Source organism: Aethalodelphis obliquidens, unplaced genomic scaffold (genome assembly GCF_003676395.1).
Source record: "Aethalodelphis obliquidens isolate GAN/ISIS:26980383/991018 unplaced genomic scaffold, ASM367639v1 scaffold2, whole genome shotgun sequence".
Taxonomy (NCBI): Eukaryota; Metazoa; Chordata; class Mammalia; order Artiodactyla; family Delphinidae; genus Aethalodelphis; species Aethalodelphis obliquidens.
This window is the reverse complement of record NW_020837946.1, coordinates 50,922,406-50,934,677: the sequence shown is the minus strand read 5'-3', so window position 1 is coordinate 50,934,677 and position 12,272 is coordinate 50,922,406. Positions and strand designations below refer to the sequence as shown.

General features: G+C 36.6%; 1 protein-coding gene across 2 annotated transcripts in view; it reads left to right on the top strand.

The window, feature by feature from the left end:
* The window catches only part of PPP1R1C (protein phosphatase 1 regulatory inhibitor subunit 1C), a 129,243-nt gene that overhangs the window by 1,067 nt on the left and 115,904 nt on the right, over nt 1–12,272 (top strand). Inside the window, exon 2 of one of the 2 annotated variants that reach the window (XM_027126588.1) lies at nt 974–1,034. In XM_027126588.1, the coding sequence (XP_026982389.1) occupies nt 974–1,034 (61 nt within the window). Of the gene's footprint in view, nt 1–952; nt 1,035–12,272 lie in introns of both variants that reach the window. The other variant, XM_027126579.1, reaches the window with a different exon arrangement.

Here is a 12,272-nt window from a genome sequence, read left to right as displayed (position 1 = left end):
AAGATCATTTGTGGTAAAATTACAACAGTGAGGAGGCAAAAACAAATTTATGGGGTCTGCTACCTAATTCATTAATTTCTTAAACCCTAAATTATTCCTGAATCCTCTCCCAAATATTATATACAAAGTCTTAAAAGTAATTATTGAATCTGAGACTCTCAACTTCCTAGGATGTTTTGATAATCTGAAGTAGATTCACCCAAACTCAAGCCAGATAAATACAACCTTGAACATGTATCTATGTTGAATGGGGCATTGGTTCTATCCTGGACAAGATATCATTGTTTAAAATTTGTTCACTATCCTACTGATTTGGGAATTTACTTATATATTTAAAAAATCAAGGATACATTAGAAATTCTAATCATAATATGTTCCTGTAACTCCTAAAATAAGGGGAAAACCCCCCACACCAAACCTATTAGTTTTAAGTGAATTATATACTTTTGTAAGATCCATATTCATTCTTTCTGTGTTAATTTGTTCTAAATAATACTATAGAAAATAAGAAAAGTTTATAATATTAATTGAAGTTAAGAACGTATGCTGTGAAATTTAACCTGCTGGAAATTTAGTTTTCTAAGCTTCTCTTACCCCATTTAGAAATAAGTGTAATGGATCTCGAAAGCTTCATCAATTTATGAGGCTCCAAGAGAGCCACTAAAATGAGCAAGTCATCCCTGTACCTTCACTGCATATTAGTATTCAGTGGTATCATTTGGTTACATCCAACTATTTCTTTTCTGTGGAAATGCAGCTTTTTGATCAAAGAAGGTGATATTAATATCTGACAGTTCTACTGCCTGGCTTTCTATTATTCAAAATAAAATTAGCGAGCGCCTACTGTGTGCCCCCCAGAAATTTGCTCTTTATGTTGGGAAAAGATGAGGATGGGACAGCCTTGCAAGCTGTAGAGTAACCTGGAACAGAGTCTGACAGTCTCTGACCTTAGCTGGGCCTTTGTTGTTCACAGATCAGGAAAAGAAGACCTACACCAGCATCACTTGTGATTCTCAATGAACATAACCCCCCAGGTAAAGAAGCATGATGTCTTATGTACTGATGTGACAGAATAGAATTGTTTGAGGAACATCAAAGAGCATGCCATTGCCAACAGATTTCAATTTGGGATTTCAGTTAGCAATAATCTAATAAGCTAGTCTATACAATGGATCATAAACAAAATCAGAAATAGATATTATGAAAACTGTCTCAGTCAACTGCCTGCTTTTCCTCTAGAATGACTTACTGGTGACGATATGCTATGAAATGTTTTGTTAGCAATCACTGTCATGTGTTCAGGTGTTTGCATAGAATCTGGTTCAGTGCTTATTAATGAGCCTGGTAGAAAGTTGTTTAATTAGGTTTCATAGCTCAAATTGCAGCCCTGGAGATGCTTATATCTTTACAGAGTTGTTTTTTAATCAAAGGTTATCATGGGGTGGGCAATGAGCCAGCATTGGCTACAGCTTTGATGCTGATGTAATCTCTGAATAATGCAATTGACAAGTAACCAGATCAATTTTCAGCACTGCCCATTTGGGAGCCATTCTGAAGAGTTGCATCCATTTGTTGAGGTTTTATTCTCCATTTCCCGTATAAAGTAAAGCTGCATTATTATTCCTGATAAAGGACTATGATCTGCAACACACAAACATTATGTACTTATTGAATGGGGGTGATTTTAATTTCACATTTAAGCTCTGTTTCTAGAAATACAAGTAAGACAGCAAAGGTCACGGCACTAATTTGTATCCAGGCAGGACTTGTTGTTGGATTTTTTGCAGGTACAAACAATAAAGGTGGCTAAAAAGAGTTTAGTGGAAACATAGTAAGTGTAATCACAGATTGTAGTGAATGATTCGTTTTAAGAACACTGGGGCAAAACAGTCTTTGACTTTTTCAGATTCCTTTCTAATTAGAGAAACATATATAAGAAAGTAAAATTCTAATAGCATATTAGTCATGGAGCCCAAATACAGAAAGATGTTCAGTTGTTGGGAAACAAATAGGCAAATTTATTCCTGCTGAAAACAAAGAATTATAATTTGATGCTGTATCTTTAAAGTGCTATAGCATTTTAAAATCATTTTCAAATATATTATTTCACTTAATAAATATAACATATTTGGTTGAATAAGAGATGCAACTGGTAAGAGGTGCAAATAAATAGAAGTAAATAAACATAATAATGAAATCTTTTCATATTGGAGGTAATTTTAGAGCAATTTTCCATCACAGCCTTTTGCTCATAGTAGCAGACTTCTCCACAGTGTCCTAGAACTTACCTCTCTATGCTAACCTTGAAAAGTGTTGCCCAAAGATATAACAAGAACAGAATCTTCATAATTTCATCTGTACTAAATACTTCTTTCCTATCCAACAATTCTTTATGTTTCAAATATTATCTGAACATTCTCTATCAAACAAAACAAATAACAGCAACAACAAAAAAACTTAATTGTTAAATGACCTTGTTAAAGCAATTGTTGCTTTTAGCCCTCAAAAGCAATGTGTTCTTTGACAAATAAAAATCGGGTGCAGCTTTAAATCCTGGTAAATAAACAAATCTCTTCAATTTATTGAAATTGCCCAGGACACATACGAGTATTCTTGGAATCACCTATCATTAATGCTCTTTAAAATTCAAGTCCCTGAAAATCTTTCTTGTCAATTAATGAAGCAAAGAAAATTAAATTTTCCATTACAGAGACATAATTAACAAACCTTTCCAAATTCATATGATAAGATCAGTATATTGTAATCATTGTTAAATGAATTAGACATGGCTTACTTAAAAAAAATCTTTTCAGGAGTTTGCAGAAATAGTCTGTTATAAAAGAATATTTGAAAGAATGATTTAATTTTAGATTAGAAATAAAGGAAATAGCAAGATATTTCAACATGTAAATCCAGATTGTTCGCTAGTTCATCTTTGCCCGTGTAAACATATAGATGAGGTGGGCACCTGATTGGTAAGATTCCAGGGGCAACAAAATGTCACATCAGTCCCTTTCTAACCAACAGCCTAGAATTCTCAGCAGTAGAAACACGAGGGAAACAGTTACATAACCTGTTAAGGATATATCCTCCGGCATAGATTAATCAATTTAATTCAAAATAATGGGACACAAGACTAAAAATGTTAAATTGAAGGCATCTTACCTGAAAAAGTTTAAAAGCAAAGGGTGTGTCTTTATGGTGGAGAGGGCAGAAACAATGTTTGCTTCTTGGAATGACTCTAAACAGCCAACGGCAGTAAAAAGGTACTAGAAGCCAGAGATGCAGGGGTAGAGGTGCACCAAAGACAAATTTCATCTTTTTCAAATGTTTTCTAGGGCTACCAGTTTGACCTTGTAGCAAACTGCTTATCTTTCAGAATTTTTAATCTTCTGAGTAAGTGCCTATTTATGATAACCTCTCTGAGGTTATACAGTAAGAGTCTCATTGTCTCGTCTTGTACTGTTTGCTTTTACTCTTGTACAATATGTAGTTAACTGGTTTGGTTTCTATATTTTTAAAGGGATGACTATATATAAATCTTCTCTATTTAGAAGTAAAGGGCAATGTCACTTTCTGCAATTTATTTCATCACATTTCTAGATTTACTTAAACATTACTTGTATTTACAATAGTAGGCTTATGAGAAGACTGTATATTTATTTGGCTACCAGTATTAGAAACTTAGAATTGGGAAAGAACTTCAGAAAATACCTAATCTAACCACACTTCTTCATGAAAGATACAGAAATCGACCCAAGTCCCTGAGACTTGCTCCATTTTGTATATATCAGAGAAGAATCCATAGTTACAACTAGTTTTCAATATGAGATCAAATAATTTTACAGGTTAGAAAAGTTTCTTATGAAAAACTTGAGTAATGCCCCACTTTATTCTAAAATAACTCTTCATTTACTTTTGTCAATAAAAGTTCATTTACTCACCTTTTTAAAAAAATTATTTATTTATTTATTTACTTATTTATTCGTCTGCACTTGCGGGCTTGTGGGATCTCAGTTCCCCAGGGATTGAACCCAGGCCACGGCAGTGAAAGCCCAGAATCCTAACCACTAGGTCACCAGGGAACTCCCTACTCACCTTTTTAAATACATAAGGCAATTCTTCATTACCTTCTTTTCTGGATTGAATATTCCCAGCACCCAATAAGGGCCTTAATGAGCTCTATCCAAATTCTCCTTGTCTCTAGGCCTTTGGAGCCTAGCGCTGGACACAGTCTTCCAGTAAAAAGCCAGATTAGAACAGGCCTTCTGAATATTAAAGTTTGTGGCATGCATTCTTTTCCACTTGCTGTTAGGCAGAGACAATATGGTTACAACTAAGTTTAATGGACCTGATGCCTATTGAACATGAGTGAACTGTAAAAGGCCAGGAGCTTACTGAAGATTTGGATAAGTACACAGGAGTTCTGGCATCATTTAGAAGTTTGTTGTACATCTAATAAGTGGGACCAGACATATAATGTAAAATGGGGGATATTTATTGAACTTCCTATCACAGCCAAATTTGGGGGAGACTGACTTTCTCTTCAACACTTTTCGCTCCAAATATTCTTAGAAATGAGGAATAAAAATAAAGCATTTTCTCACATGGGCCATGTTCCTAAAAATTACTTAATAATGAGACATATGAATTCAATATCTCACCATCTCCTTTCAATCTTGAGAGTAAGTCTAGTCAGTAAAGAGAACGGGGATTTCCAGTTGATTGGGCTATTTGTCTCCACACACTGAAAAAGAAGCCACAGTCCGTTCTGGAAGTAGCATGTGACTTTCTAAATGAGGCTTGCATTTTAGGAATTTGACAGTAAGTTGACTAATAAGATTTTCAAGGCTCTGTATTTAAAATCTTGAGACACTGGATGACACAGAATATTGCTGGACTCAGACTGAGCTGTTCAAAGCAGAGAGAGGCTCCAGAAATTTTCAGTGATATGAGGTTTTGCAGGGTCATCAAGTTAAAGTGGACATTTATTTCTAGTGTTAGGGCATTCATATGCAAACAGTCTCTCTTCATGGAGACCCTGTATTTTACAAAATGAGTGATTGGTAGGCAATGGGCACCCTGAGTACAAGTTCCAGGAATCTCACTGAGGATTTTCCTGGGATTCTTAAGGATGGGTAAGACATCATCAGTCCCACACCTGGAGGGGCCTGTCACCCGCAGGGACCTCCAATCAAATGTGTTCAAGTAAAAGCTGTACTGGACCTATAGTCCATACAGTTTTGTTTCATTCTTTTTTCTCATCTTCTTTGGGAATGTGGCTGTAATTCATTCTGATCTACAATTGTCGTTGATTGTTCAGCATTTATTTTGCCTTCTGAACATTACTGACAGTACAAAAGAAAGAAAGGTCCAGTGTTTGAAGACTCTTCAAGGTTTAACTGGTATGAATTTCTGTCAGAAAAACCTATTTTTTTCTCCTCAGCATTTATTTCTATAAGTTATGGAATGCCAAACCATGCTGAATGAGTTAAAGATGAGTAATGCAGGGACTTTCCTGATAGTCCAGTGGTTAAGACTCTGAGCTCCCAATGCAGGGGGGACAGATTCCATCCCTAGTCGGGGAACTAAGATCTCACATGCTGCATGGCGCAGCAAAAAAAAAAAAAAATTTCAAAGATAAGTGATGCATGTGGCTTTCAGAGGTTCATGTACCGTACAACTGATTGACTTATTTTCCTATAACTATTCAGTCTGTGCAGCCAAATAGCCCCATCAATAGGAATAACTGTGAGCCAAAGATGAGGTTCCAGTTCTTAGTCATGCCAAAGTTTGCTATACTATAAGTGTTCAAAGGACTAGTGTAATCTTCAAATTGAATGGAAGAAAAATGAAAGGGCAAATTATAAAACTATGAAATAGTGCTGTTTTATTTCAGCAAGATTACTACTTTTGCTCATTTTGAGCAACAGTATATACTGCTCATCTTTTACACTGAGTTTAATAAGAAATAGCTTAGTGAAATATGAATTATGGTAGGTTCAATTCACTTCCTTTTTCTTGGTCTCTGTTTTCCTACTTGTGGGGATTATAGCAGGTGAAAATAACCCTAAGGTACTTCTGCATAATGTTGAAAGGCAGTGTTTGTAGTAGGTAAAGCACTGCCTTTGGAGTAAGACTTGGGTTTGAATCCCAGCTTTGCCGGTTTCTGGTAGTGAGACATTGGGTGTGTAGTTGACCTCTGTGGGCTCAGTTTCCCCCTTTTTAAAAGAGGACATCGAGGTATAAGAAAATGCATAGCACAGTGTATGCAACCAAACAGATACTGAAGACATGTGATCCCCCTGTGTCATTATATCCATGCTGAGTTCTCCTAAAACCTGCATTTCCTTTTTTTTTTTTTTTTTTTTTTGCGGTATGCGGACCTCTCACCGTTGCGGCCTCTCCCGTTGCGGAGCACAGGCTCCGGATGCGCAGGTTCAGCGGCCATGGCTCACAGGCCCAGCCAGCACGAACCCGTGTCCCCTGCATTGGCAGGCGGGCTCTCAACCACTGCGCCACCGGGGAAGCCCTAAAACCTGCATTTCTTATCAGAAGATGGCCCAGCTCTTTTCCCTTCCTGACTGCATTAGGCGGTGTCAAACAGTGTCCCCATGAGGCATTGGTTCTTGATAAGAGAAAAGATGTACCATAACTCCTAATTCATCAGGGTAAGAACACACAGTTATGGAATTGTTATGGATCTTATACTGTGGTATTTGTTCAACTGACCACGTCTGGTTTACAAACATAATTTTCATGAAATATGAGTCCTTGGGAATATTTTTAAAAACAAGCATGCTACTGATGTCTATAAAGTTATGAAAAAATATATTGCAAGTAAGAGATCTTTGTGAAAGATTTGTATCCAATCAAAAATGCAATTCATGGGAATTCCCTGGTGGTTCGGTGGTTAGGACTCTGTGCTTTCACTGCTGAGGGCCCGGGTTCGATGCCTGATCAGGGAACTGAGATCCTGCAAACCACTTGGTGCAATCAAAAAAAAGGAAAAAAAAATGCAATTCATATCCTAATAGTATGTGGAAAGAAAGAAGATTGACTATGGAGTATAAAAATCCTTTAGTGATATCTATTAAACTCTCATTTGATTGCTCACATTCGATTCCACTCCATTTGCTCTCACTTCCTTCCATATACCATTCCTGTGCTATATTCTGGGTAAGCTTTCTTCCTTTGGTTCCTCCTTTTGGTTCCTTTGCCAACTCTTAAGACAGCCTAGGCTGACTCATTTGTGTAAATCACTCTCCATGTTTTCCAATTAATCTCATTTAAATTGCAGCCTGAGACTCATTTAAATCTCAAAACTTTCCCCTAACTAATCTGATTGTTTGGCTTTGTTATTCCAATACTCTCCTCTCACCTGCAACTCTTGAAGGTATTTATTGATTTATACATTCAATTCAATTAAGTATTTACTGAGTCCTTATTCTAAATCCTCGAGGAACATGTGGACTAGGTAACAGAGAATAATACATCTGGATGAACCAGGATACAATTGTAATAACAGAAATTCCAACAGCTCAGACCACAGTAAGATTAATTCTGGCCAAGACATAGAGGCATTTATTTATCATGCTCACTACTCTATGAAACATTTGTAAAACTTGTCTTGATCTTTTGGCTTTAAGCTTTTAAGAATTGGCATCAGAGCTAAAATTTTACTATTTATTCCAAACTAGTAGCATAGATATAGCTACTCAAAACTAGTAGCATATCTAGTAGATATTAGATGCCCATGGTCTATTAAATTTAAGTGGATAAAAAAATATATTCTCAAATCCAATGGCAATCTATTAAACTTTTCTGGGCACTTATTCTGGCTAAGGCACAGTGTTAGCTACTCTAGGGGATAAAATAGGTAAGTCACCATCCCTGACCTCATGGAGAAACCTACCTGAGGCATAATTGGACACATGTAAGATCAACAACATGTGGCAAAATACAAAATATATTTCAATTCAGTGCAGAAATGTTTACCATAGGATGTTTTGGGTGATTAGGTTATAATGTTGTAAAATACGGTACAGAGACTAGATGCTTGATAAATGGCAACTCTTATTTTGGAGAGGCCGGCATGTACTACTTAGGAATAGAGGTGTTGGAATCACTCAGGCTGGAATCTGGCTCTCAGATGGCTGCTTACTGCCTGTGTTACCCCAAAAAAGTGGCTCATCCTTTTAAGGCCCATTAAAAGTGGGGAAGCTGGGTTCACGAGGCTCTGAAAAGCTTGTTGTTTTCAACACTACCAGATTTCACTCAATATAAAATATATTCATTAGAAATAAGGCTATTCTGCATCCACTGAATAAACAGATGCACATTTTTGTGTCTACATAATAGTACACATGGACAGCACTGTAATCAGCTGTCTGGGGAGCTTAAGAGCACATTCAATTTCAAATTTAAGCTAGAAAAAGTTTCTAACAGCTCTTTCTAATTGTTTCTATTTCATAATCATATTCAAGGAGAAGAGTAAATTACCAAACCTCTAACAAAAAATCTAACCAAGCTATGTAGTTAATAGAGAAGGGTTATTTATGTATTTATTTTAGAATTGCTCAGGAACAAGCTTTCAAGCTTTGGGATTTTCTATCCTTTCTTCCACCATTTCTATTCATGACTTTGACCAAGTAGTGATCTGATGCTGTTCCAGCAATACCAGACACAATTTGGTAGCAGAACTTACCAGGGGCTAAAGCTGAAATGTCCGCACAGGGTCCAGGCAGGTGACATAGATGCCTGCCTGGGCTCCGTGTAGGAGGCTGTGAAGGGTACCGTGGTCTGTTGGAGGATGCAAGCTCCATTCAAGGCTGTCAAACTAAACAGATAACACTACAAAGAAAGAAAAAAACACTGTAAGGGACGGAAGCACCTAAGTGGTAAGATTTTAGAGATGCTGGAAAATATCTCCCTAAATCCGTTTCCATACTACCTGAAATTCTACCTTTTGAAGTTGTTGTTAATATTGTTACTATATTCTATCTTTTGAAACACCAGTACTGTGACCAGATGTAACATATTGTCCTGGCAAGTAGTCTACCTGGAGCTCAAAAAGCCTGAGGTGGAGAGAAAGGAAGGTCCTGGAGCAAATGTCCCAGCTGCAAGGATTGGGGCCCTCCGAATTCATCTCTTCCCTCCCAGTCTGTTTGCTGTTATTGCCTTCTCCATACTCGTCCCCTTCATATCTTCCTTAGCATTTCAGGGGCCCCTGAACGTGCTGGGAAATTTTAAATCTATATCTATGAGTCTTTTCTGTGTTATGGAAAGAAGATTATCTTTGAATTTAACTCAATGATTTTGTATCATTTAGGGTAATTTGATATAGTAATTATAGCGCTTAACAAGGCTATTTGTGAAATAAGTTGCCAAAACCTGCCTCATCAAAGGGAGATATCTTGACAGTCTGGTTAGAATACAATTACAGTGCAACCTTGGCAATAATGCTGAGAAAAAAGTACTGTGAGAACTAAGAAAAGCTAGGAAATTTGTAATCTTTCTGGGTTTGTTGTTGTTGTTTCATTCTCTGGGAGCAATTTTCCTTCATTATGGGAAACAATTTTCATAATCACACTCTTTACATATAAATACATATTGACCTGCTCATAAAAATAGAACTGAGTGCACAAAATGGAAGAATGAGAACAACAGTTATTTTGGAATCCAATTTTTAGAATAATTTGCCTCAATGTAACATCAGTTTATGCTTTTTTTCCCTGTCTGTTGAAGAACATACTATTAGAACACATATACACAATAGATATTTCCATGCACAAACACATGTACACATGCTTATATAAAGCCAAATACACAACTGTGTGTAAAAATATCACAGGCTATTTATCCATATAATAAAATCCACTTGCACTAAGTGACCTGATTTTAAAAAGGCTAGCACCTACCAAAGTATCTAGAAAAGCTTCATGAATTCAGGTTACAAATGGAATAAAGCTAATAGTTATTATTTAAATTTCTAACCCTTTGAAATTGAAACCAATAAATCAAAAACTAATCACATTTGAAAACCCATGAATAAAAAACATTGAAATTACTGGCATAGATTCAAATGGTGAGATTTGTTAAATTATTTTTTTAAATCAGAAGAATATTTTAAAAAATAAGTTACATTTATTGAATATTAGTTATTTTAAGACTATTCTCTCATTTTGGAGGTTTCCTGTGCCTATTTTCATAATTCATGAATACAGGGAGAAGTATTTTAATTAGAAACGGAAAGTGAGCTCCTCCAACTACCACCTGAAAATCAATGTCTAACTGAAATGTGTCCCCTAAATTGAAATCAACATTTAAACTTTTGACCTCAACATTTCTGTTAATGGTATCTCCATTCCTCTAATTGCTGAACCACACAACCTTGGAATCAGCTCTAACCCCTCTCTCTCTCCCTTGTCCCTTGAACCTATCAATGGCTCTTCTGCTGATTCTTCTGTACAGGTTGAATCTATCTCACTATATTTTTATTTTCTCTGCTCAGTCTAGGCACTTATGGCTTTATTCCAAAAGAATACAGTAACTTCTAAACTGCTTTTCCATTGCTTTAACACTGGGAGGTGGTTTTGTGTAGAGTTAAGAGCCCTAATTTCAGAATCAATGAACATGGCATGACTTAGAATCAAATCATGGCATGACTGAATATCTGAGTCTTAGTTTCCAATTCTGTGAAGCACGGATCATGGCAATTCCAACACTGGTCGTGTTGCTGGAGTGAAGCAAGATGATGTATGCTAGCAACGCGACTGATGGGAGATTTATTCTTTCCCCATCCTAATCTGAAAGGGTTTTGGCAGACAATTATATAATGGGTGATTGGCTAGGCCAGCTTTACTTTTCCAAATGGATTTGTTATGAGCTCTACTTTGTATACTGCAATATAATTTACTTGTCCTAGTTTTTAATTAGCCATAGCTAAGAAGAAGAGTAAGGCATGTAAACTTGTCTTATGATGAGCTCATTAGGTTTCATCATAATGTGCACATTATTCCTACTTCTTGCTTTAAGTAAGTCAATCGACAGATGAATGGATAAAGAAGATGTGGCACATATATACAAGGGAATATTACTCAGCCATAAAAAGAAACGAAATTGTGTTACTTGTAGTGAGGTAGATGGACCTAGAGTCTCATACAGAGTGAAGTAAGTCAGAAAGAGAAAAACAAATACTGTATGCTAACACATATATATGGAATCTAAAAAAAAATAAAAAAGGTTCTGAAGAATCTAGGGGCAGGACAGGAATAAAGATGCAGACGTAGAGAATGGACTTGAGGACAGGGGGAGGGGGAAGGGTAAGCTGGGATGAAGTGAGAGAGTGGCATGGACATATATACACTACTAAATGTAAAATAGATAGCTAGTGGGAAGCAGCCACATAGCACAGGATCAGCTTGGTGCTTTGTGACCACCTAGAGGGGTGGGATAGGGAGGGTGGGAGGGAGACACAAGAGGGAGGAGATATGGGGATATATGTATATGTATAGCTGATTCACTTTGCTATACAGCAGAAACTACCACACCATTGTAAAGCAATTATACTCCAATAAAGATGTTTAAAAACAATAAATAAATAAGTCAGTCATTTCCACCGTAGTCTATGGAGTCTTTATTACACAAATTGTTGATAACTGTACTAAAGTTGAGATTTAAAAAATGAACAGAAGAAAGGAAAATAGTTGTGTTAGATTATGGCTGGCACTGTAGCTTTATATCTATTTCCTTCTTTATTTTTGGTGGAGGGCTTGAAGGCTGAACAGGAACTTTGTTCATTTGCCATAGGTACCTTCCTATTGAAAATGGGCAGCGATTTCCGATTAAGCAGGACAGACTCAGACTAGATTTGCTTTCCAAAGCACTCTAAGGATTAGCCACTCTCCCTTCATGGATCCTAAATACAGCCCACCTGCCCCCAACGATTAAAATGCTTTCAAGAAATAATGCCAGAGACCCACTCACCAACACATTTCAGTGAAGTAAAATGTCATGAATGATTGAGCTAAGATGTCTCATCTCAAATTCTACCACAGTCATTTTACTTTGTGAATAGCCCAGAATTCCTGCTTTACTTAGCCAATGAAGGGCACCTTTTTACTCAAGGTCTTGGAGACAGCTGAAGATATTTTCATACCCTAATTCTGCAGTCCACTGACATCATTAGAATCAAGGCAAACACCAGCTGTAACATTTATATGGACAGTTACAGTATAAGGGACATATGTAAAATACATTTTGAAGTACAT